Here is a 19,056-nt window from a genome sequence, read left to right as displayed (position 1 = left end):
TGTTGTTTCAACAAAGTTCTACAAATGTTCAGTATATGTGAAAAAGTCAACACTGTATTAAAATCTAATAGAAATTTATCTTGCTCATTTTTACTTTCCATTTAATCATCTCACAACTGCTTAAATTTATTGACCTACTCCTTGAAATAGCCCAACCTCTTGGTTGGTTGTTTTTCCAACAAGACATTTTTGGTTTGTTTTTATTTTAACTCTTTTTATGGATTCTGTTAATAATGTTAATGGAGTGTTTTGGAGTGTTGCATTGTTACTTTAAGTAAATGGTTTGAATACTTTATCCAGTTACTTAACCTCCATCATATAAATGTCTTAAATGCAGGATATAACAAACTTATAGCATCAGAAGTAACGTATTCATCCAACAGAAGGTCAGCCCTGTGAGTAATACATTATCATTAATTAAATATTGAAGCAGCTTTAGAGGGAGTTCTTTTTTTCCCCTACAGTTAGTGGTTTCTGACCTTTGGGTTAAGCTTCGCCAATGGGCCAACAGAAATATCTGAGGTTATGAAATTATTAATGGAAGGGGAAAAGAAGAAAACACCGTAAAACAAAGTAATTATGCATAAATTTAAATGAATTTAAATTGATTTTTTTCTGGGATCATGTTGTGCCTCAAGATTTGATTAAATGGGGTGAATTTATTGGGACTTCCAGCAAATTCACCAGCAGGGCTCAAAAAAAGTCCAAGAAACCCCCTCCCACTCCAAGAGCTACACCTTAGACTCTAGTTACAGGCTTCAGTTAGCATGTTAAATGTTAAAGTTCATGACCGTGCAATTAGAAAAAGGCAGAACAGGTGTGGCGTGTTTGGAAAGATTGCCAGGAGAAAGGCCTCTGTGTTTGTGAAAAGAGCATGGCAACATGGCAAACCTTTGCAAACGTCTCACCTGAACAAAGCACAGGATTTCAGGATTAATGTCCTTTGGACTAATGAAACCAACTTGGAGATGTTTGGTCACAATGCATTGCCATATTTGGCAAAAACCAGGGTGAAGATTTGAGCTTGCAGCCGCAGGACCTGATACCTTGCAGTTACTGAGTAGGCCATGAACTCCTCTGCATGCCCAACTATTCTGTAGTCATATGTAAGGCCATCTGTGCATAAACAAATGTCCACATTTTTCTTCTTCACTCTACATATGTATTTTCTGTAGAACATAGTGGAAGACATCCATATCATCAAATCACACACATGGAATTTTGCAGTGTGAGAAACTGTGTAAACAAAACACGTTTCATATTTCAGATTCCTCAGAGTTTGCCTTGATGACAGCTTTGCACATTATCAGCTGTATCTTAAGCAGCTTCATGAGGAATATGTGGAATTTCTTGCCTTATTGGTGTGTTAGTGCTGGTGTACAGCAAATAGGCCTATTCAGCCACTACACTGATCCATATTATGGCAGGTTCTTCTTAACTAATCAGAGTGGATTGTAATGTAATTGAGCATGTGGATCGGTGAGGGGAGCTTGAAAGTTGTGTGCAGTTTCAAAAACTATGAAGGGACCATCACAGGCAAGTAAGATGACAAGTTAATTCTGCTACAACTGACACATTACAAATGGACACAAGTAGACACTTTTCACTTTAAAATGTATATGCATATGTACACTAAATATGGACATTTAAATACAAATAAATTGTTTCTTGAAATCCTTTTTTAAACTGTAAAATGTTTGAATATTGCTGCAGACCTGCTGAAAGACTATTCCATAGTTTGATTCCACAAACACAAAAGTTTTCACTGTTGTGTTTGCTTTAAAAAGTTTTACTTTATTCTTTGCTTTAGATTATTACCCCCACCCCAAATGGGGGTAATAATATCACAGAACTTTTTAAAACATATCTCCTGGTAACAGTTTAATCCATGCGTTATAGAGTACTTGTGCAGTGCCAAAGCAACATCCTATAATACTGTGGTAAAACTGCTGTTTTTGCAAACTCGCACCATCATTTAGTATTTGAGACATCCTGTTCTATAAGTTTTTAATAAACAAAAACAACAAAACGGTCACTAAATTGTATGGGCATATTGTTTAATGCACATGGGTTTGTATAGGAACCATGGACTAGCAGTTTATATATGCATATATCTGTTTACAAACAGCTACTTTCTGCTCATTTGTATATGTATCTTTAAAAACTATGATTTTATCTAATAAAAATTTATACAACTGTTATTCTTCAGAGCCATAATAATTAGCATGGTGTCAACAGAACCCTTTGGTATTGTGGTCCAGTTCAGATTTAGCTGTGCACAAACCACGAGTGCCAAAATGAATTAAATAAACACATCATTCAATAATTAACTGCATGTTCTTAATCAGTTATAGTCCATCAGTCGATGGACTACTTGAATGACTCTAAATTGTCAGAAATCTTTCAGTCCGGCTTTAAGCCATTTCACAGTACGGAGACAGCCCTCGTAAAAGTTATGAATGACATCCTGATAGCGACAGACCGTGGTAAATATACAGTGCTGGTCTTGTTGGACATGACCGCTGCATTTGACACAGTGCTGATCTCCCGCTTACAGCACTGTGTAGGAATTTCTGGTTCGGCACTTTTGTGGTTAAAGTCCTATCTCTTAAATAGGACCTTTTGTGTTAAGTTGGGGTCGGCTTCATCCTCTGTGGCCCCTCTGCTTTGGGGTGTGCCACAGGGATCTATTCTTGGGCCGTTATTGTTTTCACTGTACCTTTTGCCTCTTGGTGCGATTTTCCGAAAACATAAAGTGCCATTCCATCTATATGCAGATGACTGCCAGCTCTATTTACCTTTTAGTTATTCTGATAGTCTCCCAAGTCGACCTCTGCTTGACTGCCTTACTGATGTCAAAGCATGGATGGCAAAAAACTTTTTAAATTTTAATGATCGATTGTATTTGGCCCAAATTGTTTTTCTCATACTCCAGATGCTGATCTTGCAGCTTTGACTTTCCAACTAAAGAGTTCGATCACAAATCTCGGAGTTAAAATTGATTCTGCACTTACCTTTGATGACCATGTAAACGGGGTGGTAAAATCAGCATTCTATCACCTCAGACGTTTATCGAAGGTTAAGCCCTTTCTTTCCAAGGGTGACTTGGAAAGTGATATTCATGCCTTTATTACCTCACGTTTAGATTATTGCAATTCTCTTTTAATAGGAATTGGGCAGGGCACTTTGTCACGCTTGCAATTAGTGCAAAATGCTGCGGCACGATTTTTATAAAGTCCTTTTATTGGTTTTTAAATCTCTAAATGGTCTGGCACCTGTTTATTTGTCTGACTTGTTGAAGCCCCACGTCCCCACTCGTTCCCTTCGGTCAGCTGAGCAGTTGCTGCTTTCGGTGTCAAAGTCACGGCTGAAACTTAGAGGAGACCGAGCGTTCTCTGTTGCAGCGCAGATGCTTTGGAATAACTTTCCTCTCCATATTAGACAGGCTACATCAGTGCCAGTTTTTAAGTCTTTATTAAAAACCTCTTTTTATTCCCTGGCTTTTAACTCTGTGGGTAACTGATATTTATATATTTTATTTTATTTTTTAATTTTATTGCTATGTCTGGTTTTATTACTATGTGCATATTAGTATTGTACAGCACTTTGGTCTACCAGGTGTGTTTTTAAAGTGCTATATAAATAAATGATGATGATGATGATGAATTAATCAAATAATTCTACGAATAATTATTTAATCATCAATTATTTATTTCCCAATTTAATAAACTCGGGACACATTTAATTAAATATTTCATAACTTATTCGTTTAATTCATTTTTGGCACTCGTGGCTTTCCATATACTCCACATACTTGAAAATGATATTTCAGTATAGTATTTGAGTAAATATACCCTGTGACACCACTCCCCCCCACGGATGATCATATAAACAAATCAAAAGAGTAACGATCGTCACTTGCAGACCGAGGTGGCTCCGCCTTCACGAACGTCCGCCCCGCCCCGCTTATTACCGATGCGGCCACCCAGCGGACGGACGGCGGCTGCTGCACTTTGAAGTCCGCCAGTTGTGATCAGTGAGCTGCTGAAGTCCTGCACGGAGACACGCAGTGGGACGTTTCCCGAGCACTCGGACTCTCAAGTGGCTCTTTTCTCGTTTGCGCCTTGCCAAAAAGGACACCGTGCTCTTTTTTGTGGACTTTATTATTATTGTTATTTATTTATTTTTTTATTTTGTGGGGTTTGAAGTCGGAATACAGGAGACGTGTTTGGGACGAGGATGCTCCAAATGAAGTAGCGCACTGGGGCTGAAAGGCTTCTCCGTCCTTCGGGACATTTAAGGACGCCCGTCTGTGTTTCATGTCCGCTGGATTATATTTACCAAACCCATTTTGAATCATTATTTTTATTTATTTTCTTTTTTTATCCTTTATTTTATTATTACTATTTTTTATAAGTTTTTTTTAAAAATAAAGTAACGCACGTCCACGGCCACCCCTGCGCCCTCTCTCCAATGAAATATCTCCCTTCAGGATCAGCTGCTGATCGAGTTAGCGCGCGGATCGAGCTCAGTGAGACCAGCGTTCCTAAGAAGTCCCGTCCCGGTGCTGCGCTCTCTTTGTTGACCCCTCTGGACCCACTTCGACAGGCAAAGCGGCTTCCTATCCGAGTTATCAAGATGTTGACGGCGCACACCGGACACTTGCTACACCCGGAATATTTACAGCCTCTAACACCCGCACCAGTGAGCATCGAGGTATTTATGGACTTTTTATTTATTTATTTATTTGTTTGTTTTAGCGTTCCTTTGTAGAGAGGACTGTTCTTACACTGCAGATCTGTGGATATGTCGCAACACAGGGCTGAAATCTGCTATGACAACAGATAAAAACAATCCCGCATTTGCAGGGAGCTGATAATATGCTGTGGTCTGTGTTTTTTAACTCCACACGCTGACACGCGCACTGCGATAAACTGATATCTATTTAATTCTATTCGCAATTTACTCCAAAATTAAAAACTGATTTGTTGATAAATTGTTAAAGTTAATGAAGATTGTTTTAGATAATCAAATCCTTTTCTTGCTTTTGTTGTCTGCTAACATGTGATGTAATAATAATAATTATTATTTTTTAAACTTAAGTGAATAGCTTTTTTTTTTATTAGCCTGCTTTAGTGTCTAAAAGAAGCCATCCCACCTTCCCAGAGCACAGGGTGAAGTTCTCAAATGTCAGATGTTTTCCTAAAGAACAAAGGCACCGAGTGCACTGTAATGGATGTTACAGAAAGGCATTTTTTTCTTTGTTTTTATGCTTTAAAAATGCTGATTAATTTGTAATCATCTGAAGCTTAAAGCTTAAACACCTCCCCCTGACTTCCAGGAAGTTACAAAGACCCCTCTGGCATTTTATGCACAGAGCAATAAAGCATTTGGTACATAATAACTGTCAGCAGGCCTACACAAAATCACACAAAACTTCTGGGTGTTTTGTTGTTTAGTTTTTTTGGAAAGCTTTAAAAAATGTAGTAAAACTTGTTTAATTTTGTTGTAGCTGGATGCAAAGAAGAGTCCCCTTGCCCTGCTTGCTCAGACCTGCTCTCAAATTGGTAAACCAGACCCTCCTTCTTCCTCCAAGCTCAACTCCTCCTGCAGTCAGGGGGACAAGGAGCCCAGCAGTCGGTCATCTGTCTCCAGCCTGAAGCTCGGCGAGCACCGCCACGCCCTGGAGGACAAATCCAGCTTCAAGCCCTACAACAAAGGCAGCGGTGAATGTCGCAGAGACGGAGCCACCAGCAGCAGCGGCTCCGGCAGTGACAAAGTCGGCTTCAGGGTGCCCAGCAGCAGTAGCACTACCGCTAATGGAAATTCAACCAGTGGCCAGCAGTCCTATCCGCCTCACGCTGTGTCGCCCAGCTCCAGAGCCAGGAGCAGCACCCCACCGGGACATGCTCAGCAGCTTTCCAAACAGAGCCACTCTCCAGGTGGACAGCACGCCCCACACTCCCAGAGTCCCACTGGTGAATCTGCACGTGACCAGAGCAGTCCCACCAGCACGAGCAGCAATAATAATAACAACAATAACATAAATCCCAAAAAAGACGCTGAGGTAAACAAGGCCAGCTCGGACAGCCCGCACCACGCTAACTCCAGTCACGTTCGGGCCAGCACAAACTGCAGTAACGGAAGCTCTGACGGAGGCTCCAACCATGACGCAGGCAAAGCAGAGCCCACCCAGCCTAACCTCGGCCCTGGACACGTTACGCCCATTTCTCCTTATAAGACCAGCCAGCCGCTCTTCCCTCTGCCTTCCTCAAATATGGGCTACCATGGATCTGTAGTGGGGGGCTACGCAGGCTACCCATCCCAGTTTGTTCCTGGACTGGACCCGACCAAGTCGAGCCTGAGCGTGGGCAGCATGGGCGTACCAGGAAAGCACCCAAGCTCCAGCCCTCTTACGGGCGCCTCCCCTCCCTCCTTCATGCAGGGTTTATGCAGGGACCCTTACTGTCTAAGTTACCCAAGTGTATCCCATCTTGGTGGAAGCAACTGCAACTCCTGCATCCACGACCCTTCCTCCACCCTCAAATCCAGCTTCCCACTGGTGTATCCCTCCCACCACCTCCACTCTCTCCACCAAAGCTCCTTGTCATCCAGTGCATCCTCCTCCCTCTCTCATCCCCTCTACACGTACGGCTTCATGCTCCCCAACGATCCCCTGCCACACGCTTGCAACTGGGTCTCAGCCGGAGGGCCGTGCGACAAGCGCTTCGCAACGTCAGACGAACTCCTGGCTCACCTCCGCACGCACACAGCCCTGCCGGTGGGGATGGACAGTAAGCTGCTCTCTGCTTCCTCCTCAGGGCCTGCCTCCTGCCACCTTCACCTCCCACATCAGAACAGTCCAGGCTCCATGCCCAGCTCTCTTTCTCTCAGGGCTCCCCCCAGCCTGGGTCTGGCTCGCTATCACCCCTACAGTAAGGTCCATCTCCCCTCTGGACCTTCCTCCATCTCCCTGCACTCTCTGCCCACCACAGGTCCATACTACCCTCATTACGCACTCTACAGTCAAAGACTGGGGTCTGCGTCGGCTCTGGGATACCAGTGATGCACCACCTACTTAAATCTTTAGAGGAATGGTTCAACGTGTTGGGAAATAATGCTTATTTGTATCCTGGCTAAGAGTCAGATGAGAAGATTGACGCCGCTGGCGAATTTCTATTTTAAATATGAAGCCAGTTCATTTAGCTTAGCTTAGCATGGAGAAGGGGTAAAATACTGAACGAGCTAGCAGAGATTTTAGCTGAGGAGCAGGTTAACACGTGCCCCTCACAGAGTTCATTCCATCTTCAGCCTGTATGCTAAGCTTAGTATCTGCTGGCTGTCGCTTCATATTGAGTGTGTGTGTTCATCTGCTCAGCCAGGACGTTAATAAGCACCCTCCCCAAAACGTCTTGATGGTTACTTTAACTTTAATCACTGCAACTTGCTGCTTCCTTTGACTTCGCAGCAGCTTCAAGTGGAACTGGGAGGGACTTGCGACTCCTGGATTTTAACTTGAGAGCATCTTCAACTTTTTTTTTCTTGGTTCTTTATACATTATCTGTTTATACAAGATTTGTTGTTTCAAACCAGGACCTACTGCTAAAATTCAGTGGACACGCAGCTCTTGCATGTCTGCACATTGCTCGGATGCTTCTGCAGCAGGCGCGACTGCTCTGAGAGGACACTTGCCGCCCTGTGGACTCGCCTGATTGATGGATGGACGCTGCGTGACAGCTCTTGGATTTTCAGGGGGTTCTCGTTGCAAATGTTGATGATGATGATTTTGAAATGGCAGCGAGCTCCAGCATCGGGATCGGTGTTAGTGTGACTGCAGTGGCTTTCTCCCTGCATCAGATGCCTGTAAGCTCAGCGCAGTGCACACACTTGGTTTGCCCCCGTGGTTTGTGATCATCTGTTTTGGTTCCTTGGTTTTTTTTTTTCTTTTATTCCTACTGAGAACTTGTATTTATTTTATAAAAGGGGAGCTGACTGTAAAGTTTACCACATAAATCTCTCCTCGTTTTCAAGTGCACACACGGCAGGTGTGGAATGCGTTGTGTCTTAAAACTTCTCCGAGAATGAATGTTACAGTCACATCTCTCTCCGAGCTCCTCGCCTCTTTTGATTGTTTTTATTTTCACACGGCAAATCGACTGAGATGTGATATTTTTTGTAAACTTGGAGCACCCTGTGGTGGGATCCAATGAAAGGGGAGGTCATATTTTAGTAAATAAATAACACTGAAGATGTATATTTTGTTGTCTTCATTTCTGATGTGAATGGCTTTCAGTCAAAGATTTCTCTTTATTAGCTTTTTGTAGTGCATTTGTTAACCCAAGGTTTAATTCACTGTGTTGCCTTTGTTGGAAATACTTGACAACCAACACCTGACAAATGATATTTCTTGATTAATAACGAGACGTTTACTTATGTCAGCACTTCTCAGAAAAATCAGTACCGACAAGAAAAGTGTCCGAAACATTTCCCAGACCAGTTCTGCCACTTTGCAGATTCCTACCTTTTAAAGGAAAAACAAGTGAAGTGGTGAAAGGCAGGCGTAAACCCTTCTGAGCATATATGTCAGCGAGGCGACAGTATAGGTGATCCAGATGTGTACAGGCAGCTATTCTTGCAGCGAAAACAGTTACTTGATTGACGACGTCGGGTGTGCTTTACCGTTGAGCTCCAGCTTATTCCGTGTCAACCTCAAGCTAAAGCATCCTGATTTAATGCTCCCAGATTTAGCGTTCAAGTGCGCTTCGTGAAAAATGGCGACATTTGTGCCTGTCGAGCCTGTCGAGATGTAATGTATATACACTGTAGCCACTAGCAGCAGCTTTCCGTGCGATCGAGACGGAGCCCTGACAGTTGCTCAGGTTACCGCAGCCAGCGCGTGATTGGCAGCAGTAATATGCCATTTCCTAGCAACATGACTCCGTGACACCCTTGGCAAAGTATAGATGACCCATGCTGGTCAATCACAACTCTGACAAGGCTCCCAGAGGGGTCAAAGCGGCCTGTAACAAGAGAGAGTGCTCCTGTTTCAGTGGTCTGACTTGCTGTTGTGGGGCTGTCTGAGTTCGGCAGCCCCCCCCCCCCCGAGTGTTTTGTGTTGTCAGATATGCCCCAGAAAACAGACACGCTTTAGTTTATTAGCTCTAAGAAATAAGTTGGCAGTTGTTACCAGTTAAGTTTCACTTCTCTCTTTCAGTGACAGACTTGAGGATATTTTGAGTTGTTTTCGTTGGATTTCTCTCCACATTTCCTCTTCAGGTGTTATCAGTCACTTGTGTTTACTGTAGCAAAGATGCTATGGCGTTGGATTGGGATGCCACCTATTGGTGACCAGTGATATCTGTATGTTACCAGGAGGCAACATCACCTGCCTCTGTGGTAATCTTCTACTCATTTGCTTGAAAATGGTTTAAGTAATGTTAATGAAATTATTCAAGAGGCCAAAAATGGAAAAAGGCCATGCACGCCTTTCTTTTTGCTGAAGGGTAGTAACCCAGTTTTTTATTTCTTTCGGAGGTGAAAACACCTCTCAACATTTTGTCATCCCAAATTTAGATTTAACCCTTTCCTTGTGAAATGTATCACCTCAGTTTAATATTAAAGATCAGTTATAAATTTGAGGTCACAAAATATCAGCAGATCCACTTTATATTAGTTTAGGGTAGCAAAAAATGTTAGGGGGTTCAACCCCCAGTGGATGTTTAGCTCATTCTACAACAGTGATAATAACTCATTCACCACCACAAGTTATTAAAAAATATAGAGCGGCTTTTGGCAACTTCTAATTACGTTTGTAATATCCAATCTGGTGTTTAAACACATTTACAGTCTTCAGATATTAAGGTTTAAATTACACTATGACTTTATATTTACTAATGCCGAGGCAAACTGAACCAGTCCAGTGCTGTGATATTATCACAGGACACTGAGGGGGTGTTTTGCAATGAATCCTGGTGACACTGGTAATTTGTTTTTCCTAGTGGCCCCATGAGGTTAGTATGTTTGATTTAGAGCAACTCAACTCCTATGGGATGAATTACCAAACAATTTTCTACAGACAATAACTTTTCTGCGTTGACCTGGAGGTGAGACAAACAACATCATTACACAAAACAAAACAAGATGAAGAACACGGTTTCACGAAACAAAAGCATTCAGGATATGTTTCCATTTTATTGTTTTGTGAAATATTCTTTATTTCTTTCTAATTTTTCATTTTAGGTCCACCATACCTTGAAGCCTGTTTAGCTAGCTTACAAAAAACAAACAAAATTCTCTGTAATTTAATATATAGATAAAATTTTAGATCTAAATCAACTAATTTAAATAAGGCAAGTGACATTTAATTAAAATTTACTTATATAGCACCAAATTGTAACAGTCACTTCAAGTTGCTTTTTTATATTGTAAGGTAGAGACACTAAAATCATGGAGAGAAACCCCCAACATCCAGCCAACCATCTATGAACAAGCACTTGGAGACAGTGAGAAGAGAAAACTCCCTTTTAACAGGAAGAAATCTCTGACAGGATTTTCATTATAAAAACACAGAAAAATGCTATGAAAATAATTCAGTAACCACAGAGGTCTTGAGTCCCGCCCAGCTCTTAAAAAAATAACCGCATTGTAATGGTTTTTTAAATCTAATTTTAAAAGAAAAATCTAATTAATATGTGCAATAATTCTAATCTCAACTTTTCTTCTTCAGAAACTCACAATCAAATGCAACAATACAAACAGTTTAAGATGCTAGCATTAAACCATCCTTCCACTTGTTTGGCCAGTTGTACCGTTTATTTAACATTAAATATAAAAAAATGTCAAAATGCATTATCATAAAATACTGTTAGTTTAAAGAAAGAATTAATAAATATTGCACTATAGTAGATTCCAGAGAAATCACACTGTTTTGTTGCCAGATTTTTTTTTTTTTTGCTTTCTTGTGCCTGCAGCACTTTACCCTCTTCTACCCACATATGAAAATCACTAGACAGCGATAAAGACATCTTATTCCACTGATGTCTTGATGTCCAAGTTTGAAGTCAATAAATGTGTGGAAAAAAAGACTCACTGCATGAATGAGTCAGTAAATGAAGCAGTGAATGATGGTTAGGTTATGGTTGATCTTTCCACGAGGGAGCGTGACTGTTCCCCTCTATCAGCCCATCGCAGCAGCTGCATCATCACTTGCAAAGCCAACAAACCACGTGCACAACATTTCTTCTTTCTTCAGCGATGGCCCTCACACCAAGGCTTTCTAGCTGCAGGATATTACAGACAGCAACCCTGACTGCAACTAAATAACATGAATTAAGAAGCTGGACGGTCTCAGTTAGCGTTAGCTAGCTTGGTTAGCAAAACCATTAACAAACATACAGGCTAATTAGCGCCACGTAACAGACTAATGAAATATTTCAGTTTTATGGTAAATTCTAGGATGGTCTGCACCACATAGCACATCACAGTATTATTCAGATAAACCATTAAAAATGCTCCAACATAGTGGATGAGGCCTAGCAGACACATGACCGCACTATCACCTGTCAGTCAATGCGGTCATGCACCCAACTCCAGTATTCAGATGGATGTGTTGTTAACAAAAAACAACAAAAAAACTCACTGAGATGTGTTACACATGGGAAGACTATACATAGAGGCCAAAAATTGTATTCAGGTTGTTAATATGCTTTTTTTTATGCTGTATAGTTGAACGTTTTAACATGGGAGTCTAAGGACAATGACTCCATTTAGCAGCCAGCCTGAAATGGCACCGAGAGGATCTTCTGCATTGGGTTCATGTTTTTTATCTCTGGAGAGTACCACTTGGCACAGCTCATTGACTGTATAAAAGTCAGTGAACACAGTCATGTGTGCGCTGACTTGCAGCAACCTCACAGAGCTGCTGACTGTATGAAATCTTCATAGAAAGGGACACAATGTTTACAGTTTTTGCATTTTAAACATTGTAAACATACTTTACTTATTAACCACTGATTCAGGTTTGTTTTGAGTAGTCGTTATATTTATTTCTTTTTTCCTCAAACCTTTTTTGGGGGGACGAAATGTTCTGTGCAAAGGGAACTGAGAAGCAGCAGGAGGGGAGATGGAGGGCACCCACTGACTATTACATCTATATTTAAACAATATGGTTTACCCATGGTTTCATCCATCACATAACAGCGCTGCTTTTCCAATGTGTTGGTTGCAGACATCTTTGTTTTCTTTTTAAATTTAGCACTCTAATTTAAAACCAGTGTTGCGAACACATTTCGCTGTAATGTATAAAAAGCCTTCTGGTATTATTCTGGTTGATATAAGTGAGTCCTTGGAGCAGCCTGACAGCCCTGATGATTAATGGTGACAGACTGTGGAGCTGCCCCTTCATTACATGACAAGCCTCTAACCTCTCTATCAGCCCAAACCGGTGCAGATGAAACACTGGGAGAAATTAGATTTAAGAAATGCAGATTTTTTTTAAATCGATCGATTGATCTCCAGAATTTTTTGTTGTGTCTTCTCCTTTGATGTCAGACGCTGTGAAATTTCCTGCATTAAAATCATTAGGCGTAGTCACAAATTACAAACATCTGCCCCGATGCTTCTTTTCTGACTCGTCTCTGAGTTACAGATCACACACTATTTCCCAGAAATGGACTCCTCTGCTTTCATTTTGTCTTCTCTCCAACTTTATCACTTCATCCATCATCCGACTATGAGGGCTTTTCAAGCAGTCCAAAAATAAAGCGGACACAGATGTCAGCCATGCTGTACTGATGTTTCTAAACCACCATAAACCCATCACTTACATCCACCCACGGGCTGGGAGAAATGTTGAAAATACACTTTTCTTGCTTAAAGAAAAAAGAAAAAAAGCTTTGTCACCCCATCCACTACACTACTACTCGTATGTTAAATTACCCACATCCAACAATAAATCTGCCTGCACTGGAGCAGGTATTTTTATTTCTGAAAAAAAGAATTACTGAGACCTCTCTTGCCTTATGGCTTTTTTTTTAAGTCAACAGAATGAGTTTAGTGGTGTACAAGAGGGCAAATGCAATTATGGCTTCTCTGCTAATGTGCATGGCCCCAGCTGGTTTTTATCTGGCTGAGCTGTAAGGGCTCCTAGATCAGTTGTCAGCTCTCATGCATCATAAACCCAGTGCTTAACAGAGAAACGTGCTTTGGCAGTGACCAGTGGAGGCCTGGAGGCCAGCAGCGGCTGCCGGTGGTTTTGGCACATGGAGAGAGGGGGACACGATCCTCTGCCTTCCGCATCTGGATCCTCACAGCCACATTCTCTCATTCCTCGTGGTTTTTACCCTCTTCACGAACACAACACGCCATAATTGGCTAGTGTGACCCATAGCAGACGCCACGCCGGAGACTTTGGGAGGTCAAAGAAAAGGCTCCAAAATACACACATGTGGACGGCAACATAAAGCAAGACAGAGAGAGCTATCTGATTGAGAAAGAGAGAGAGAGAGAAGCTTCATGGAAATAAGCAGACGTGATTACTCAAATACAGTCATTAAGGAGGAAACGTTGTTTTTCAAGCTGTCAGGATGATTAATGATCGAGAGCAAATTCCACTCAAATGCTGTTGTTTAGTCTAACCAGCAGACCTGATCTTTGCCACTATGTTACAACAGAAATGATGTGTGCGTCCAGCAATGTGGTGTGTTGAAGTGAAAAAAAGGCAAAATACTGAAATAGATACAGGGAAAAGAATGTGTCACACGTTTTGTCATTCCTGTAGTGACTGCTACTAGTATTCCAAGAGGGATGAGAAATGCACGTCACATAATCTGCAAATAAAAAGCAGATTTGCAAACGTGTACAAGAATTTGCATAAAATGTCATGTTTATAACTCCATTACCCAAACAAATGCTGCTCAGTTTGGGGCACACTGAACATCAAGTTGCTTTTAAACATTCACTGATTTAGCAGATCATTCGTATGTAAATGCACAGTCATATGCTACCTTTCCACATGAAGTATGAAGGAATACTTCTTTTTATTGCGCTCATATTAGCGCCTTTTATTAGCATGCGTGGCTAGCCACAAATGAACATGTTGTAGGCTTATGTTAAAAAACCAATACATTTATCTCAAACGGCACATTCACTAATTAATATTTGCTAATTTTATGCCAGATGAAAGCTAAGCTAATACCATTAGCAAGGAATGCACGCGTCCTTAACAGTTACCTTGCTAGTAGCTACCTGCATTTAGGATATTTAGGATAAAATAATAAGTGCACTCTGGGGTACATACCTGGAGAAGGGTCAGGCAGTCAAAAGCTGAAGCAAAACACCCCTTGCAATAAAATATAATAAATAATAAAAACAAAGATCGACCAAATGGACCAATACGGCAATGCCACGATGATCCATTTGGCAAAGTAAATCCATTGGTTATCCTTGTTGGTCTTCAGACAACAATTCTGATGGCTAAAGAACCAAATGGGACAGGCGGAAAAAAAAAAAAAAACAACAACACCCATTGCATTTGTGACAATGAGCACTGACAGCAAACTGCAACTGCACTTTTGAGCATTCAATTCTCAACACCATCAAGCTATTTTAAGCCTGCACCACTACTTGTTGATATTTCCATCCATATACAATTTAGCCCTGGGGACTGTTTAATACCAGGTTTTTGTACCCATTCCTACATATGAGCTGCTTCTCTATTTACACATTTTCCACAAAGCTAGCTAGGATTATGAAAGCCATTTCCACGGAAGCCTGCTGTTGTTTATTCTAAGCTGAAATCAAGGACCCATTGTTTGAAATATTTAACAAAATTTCAAGAAAAACCTTGCCAGCATGATCACAAATTGCATGTACAAATTGTGAGTTTAAAGCAGGATGTGTAGACCAGCAGGGCTTAGCAAACGGTCAGCTTCCAAAATGATTTCTTTCCTCAATATTGGTTATAAAGAAAAACGTTTCCTGCAATTTCAAATGTCGATTTCTAATGAAAAGCAATCTAAAGATGCTGTCTTCTGGTTTCCCTCATGTGCACCACATTCATTCAAAGTTCATGTTATGCTGCAATAGATCACCTGGCCTGAAGTTGTAAGTGTCAACACATTCTAGAAAATTAGCCTTCTTTGTGAGTTTTCCAGTGCACACATGCCAAAGTCCTCAGAAACTCCAGATGTTCGGCAAATCGCGCTGGAAGGCTGATAAGGAATCAGCTTTCAACAGATGTCTTGTGCCTGGACTCGCTGATTTAGTAGCTGTGAATGATGAAACAGTGTTTCAGTGTCTCGCAGCCTGACTGTCTTTTATCATTATTCAAGCAGCTGTGAATCTGGGTGACATCATGTCAGCGGATGGGAGTGAGAATGAGATGGTACATTAGGTTTTTCACATTTTTGTGTGTTTGAATATTTGATGTATTTGACTTGAAGGAGTCTCTGCTGGCTAACTGATCACATACAATGATGGGAATGTGGAACTTAAGCATAAATAATCCTGCTCCAAGTTGCGTTCATCAGCTGTTAAATGGCTAAAAGTTTCCTACTGATAATGAAAATAGCAAGAAATTCAGACCTGAAATATGGAAGGATCCAATAATTAAATACGCATCCGCTAGCCATTGGCTAAAAATATTCCAGATATCAGACTGACTGTATTAACAGTCTAATCAGGGTAAAGTTATCAATAAAAAACTGTGAGCATGAAAGGAAACAGCACCAGAAGTGCTGCTGTTGATCAAGAGGAGGTGGTGTCTGACAGCACCAATGACTGACACAAACAGTGAGGGAGTTGGACAGATGAGAGCCACAGGCGCTGGGAGCGGGGGCGTACGAGGGTCAACACATCGCCTTTGCAATGAGTGTGGCCCAGCAGCTGTATGCATAGGGGAGCCTTGGCCTCTTGCTCTGCATGTCAGGGGCCGTGATTAATGACCCACAGGCCTTGCTCTTAACACCCCCGCTGCCCCGCAGAAGTCACTGCAGCCACTGCACGTTTAGCTAATGGGCATAGCCAGCGACAGACAGGCACAGGAGATGAGGGGTTACGTATGAGTGCACGTGCGTATATGGAGGCAGACTCAAAATGAGAGCAATTTACCGCTTACAAAACACTGCATACCACTGTTGCAGTCTCTATGTAATTTCAGGGTGAGAGCAATGATTTTTTTAGATTAGTGTGTGCCTGTGTAGTGTCGAAGCTGAGAGGGTGCCCGTGCCTGTGTACTGGTTCCCAGCTTGTCAGGCAGCTGTCGAGGAGTGATTTATGACCACTAGACTCCAACCTGTCTTCACTGCCAGTTCAGTATTGTTACAACTGACAGCTAATGAGGCCAGACATGCTTTCAAGCAGAGCACTTAACAGGACTTCAATCTTCCCCCGTCACAAGTACCATTTTTGCACTCTCTCTCTCTCACACACACAGCAGCCTCCTTTCTCTGTGCTTTCCTTGTTCTCTGTCTTTCTGTGGTGGAACATATGACAGGCACTGAAAAGGCTTCTGCCTACAGAAGATGTTTCTTAGAAGGCAACAGCAGCAGAGAGCAGCACTCTTTCTCACACACATGAACACATACTGGCTAAAGTTCGACTTCATCTAATTATCACCCTTTTTGATTGGGCTTTAAAATAATGAAAATGTGTTCACGCACTTAGTTGCTGAGTATTACGTGAGGAGATTGGTAATGCTCTCTTGTCCTGTAAACATTATTTAGCTAGAGCGAGGCAAGCACTAGCTTAGCTTTGCTTAGCATAAACACGGGAGGGAAACAAAGATTTCAAAACACGGCTCCACTTCTTTTACTTGACGTGTACAGCAGCAACTCTCTTTTAAAGTTGCCTGAAGTACAGTGAACACAGCAATTAGATGCCTGGAATGGTAATTTTGCTAACGGCATTAGTTTTGTCAGTATCTAGAACTTGCTAACGTACCTTGAAAAATCCTCTGCTGCTTTATACATATTCATTTTAGTGGGACCTTCAACCAAACTGTCATGCATTTCCAGTTATACTAAGAATTCAATTTCATATTAATATTAATTTATTTAATTGTAAATTTTCATATACATTTACCATTAAATAGCACATGATGCATTTATAAAATTAAATACTAAATATTAAAGATTAAACTCCTTTTTACCCAGTAATTCACAACTGGTGTCAGTTCCACTTCATTCAATGTCAAAGGTACAGAGACTTAAAAAACAATAATTAATAAGTCTGTAACGAGATTTTCTAACCACCATGTATGATCTCACAGTAAATCTGATTCTCTGGAAGGGCTAAGGCCTTATTTTGGGAACAGCATATAGTAGACTGTGAATACAACAAAATAAAGTAGTATTTTGAAAATAAAATTGAAGTAGAATTTTAAAATTGAAGTAGATTTACATTTTTATACAGATTCCTGAATCAGGAACAAGTGTGTCTTTATTGTACGAGTAATTTGTTATAATTTGTTCAAGGAACAAAGAAGGACAAATATTTCACTAAATCGTACAGCTCCTTTAAGTCTGGACAAATGGTTATTCTTTATATTATGTATTCACACTTGCATTGTTGCATGCATTATTATCAGCCAAAACAGCGAAACTGAACATAGTTTTGGCTGTTAGTTATTGAATTCCAGTATTTATAAAAAAAAAAAAAAGAGAGAGAGAGAGAGAACCAAACACACAGGATTGCTGTTTTCCAGCGCTCATTCAGCGTAAAGTCACTCTGGCAGCTTTCCTTCCTTTAATCCCGAATTCTTTGTCAGCCATGATTAATGGCAAACCTACTAGCTGCTAGCTTGCATTGCACTGCTGGCCGTGCCATTGTCTCCTGGATACTTAATGAACTCTGACAAGTCTTCTGTTCCTGCACTGACTTTAAATGCAGCAACAGCGACCCCTGGAGGTAGAAAAGGGCGTTTCATTCAATTTCACAATAAATTACATGCAGCACAGTGACACTTTCTTCGGTTTTAGTGATAAAGACTGCAGTTATCTGAACTCAACTAGCATAGTTTATAGCAAAATTAGGTTAACAGTACAATGAAAATTCAATCTTCTTGGGTGTATCCACTGTAGTGACATCCAAACATAGGCTACTTTGAGCTGCACCTTTGCCATAAAGCATTACCACAGGAGATAACTCTGAATTATAGATTTTGCAGATTTACACTGGGAGTTGTGTTGCCTCCTAAATCAAACCAGGGATTGTTTTAGTTAATTCAGTACAATGTAATTCACTGCACTGTAAGCTATGGTTGTTGGCTGCGCGCATCCATGACGCAAACATCCCATTCCACCAAATCCCAAAGGCCCCCACAATCAGCTGAGACCAGGTGATTGTGGGAGCCACTGTGAACTCAATGTCAGGTTTTTAAAAAATCAGTTTGAGATGCTAGAAGGACAGGAGGATAGACGTGGCCAGCAAAAATATCTCATGTGAGCTGTGGTGTTTAAATAATGCTCAGAGGGTCCAAAGTGTACCACAAAATATCCTCCACACACCACACACACACTCAAAGGCCACTTCACAGAATCACAGGTGATTTAATCACAGGTGATTTAAGTGACTTCAGATGCCAGATGAGCTGGGTTGATTATTTTAAAAACTGCTGATGTGCTGGGATTTTCCCATAAAACCATCTCCAGGGTTTACATAAAATGGTCCAAAAGAAAAGAAAAGAAAAAATATCCAGAGGGTGACAATTTTCTCAGAGATATAATATGTTGAGAACAATGGCCCGTCTGATTCTAGCTGACAGGAAGGCAACAGCAACTCAGATATTGTTACAATCAGTACGCAGAAGAGCATTTCTGGATGCACAGCACATAGTACCTGGAAACAGGTGGACTGCAGCAGCAGCAGCACAAGACCACACCAAGTGTCACTGCTGTCAGCTAAGAACAGGAAGCTGAGGATCATTCACACAGGTCACAAAACTTTACAGGTTTGAAGTTGGAGTCTAAAGGAGGCCAAGTTCATAGACAAGGATGTTTCTACCCATGATTACTGAGAAGAGATCGGCAGAAGTAAAAAAGACCAACAGGCACGTGTGTT

The 19,056-nt window shown here is 41.2% G+C and overlaps 1 protein-coding gene across 1 annotated transcript; it reads left to right on the top strand.

Annotated features, from left to right (window-relative positions):
• The first annotated feature begins 3,999 nt into the window (after positions 1–3,999).
• LOC102308191 (zinc finger protein 703) lies at positions 4,000–14,355 on the top strand. Its single transcript, XM_005929818.2, has 2 exons — positions 4,000–4,716; positions 5,513–14,355. Exons 1-2 carry the CDS (start codon positions 4,474–4,476, stop codon positions 7,064–7,066), a joined length of 1,797 nt encoding a protein of 598 aa, XP_005929880.1. The 5' UTR covers positions 4,000–4,473; the 3' UTR covers positions 7,067–14,355.
• The last annotated feature ends 4,701 nt before the right edge of the window (positions 14,356–19,056 follow it).

This window comes from Haplochromis burtoni, unplaced genomic scaffold (genome assembly GCF_018398535.1).
Source record: "Haplochromis burtoni strain Fernald_Lab_line unplaced genomic scaffold, NCSU_Asbu1 Contig_107, whole genome shotgun sequence".
NCBI lineage: Eukaryota > Metazoa > Chordata > Actinopteri > Cichliformes > Cichlidae > Haplochromis > Haplochromis burtoni.
The sequence above is the reverse complement of the archived record's forward strand: the minus strand, read 5'-3'. Positions and strand labels throughout refer to the sequence as shown.

What these genes read in the sequence shown, in the direction of transcription:
- LOC102308191 (XM_005929818.2), top strand. Translation starts at nt 4,474, where the DNA reads ATGAAATATCTCCCTTCAGGATCAGCTGCTGATCGAGTTAGCGCGCGG. An exon ending in CCGCACCAGTGAGCATCGAG is followed by an intron (nt 4,717 to 5,512) that starts GTATTTATGGAC and finishes ATTTTGTTGTAG; the next exon opens with CTGGATGCAAAGAAGAGTCC.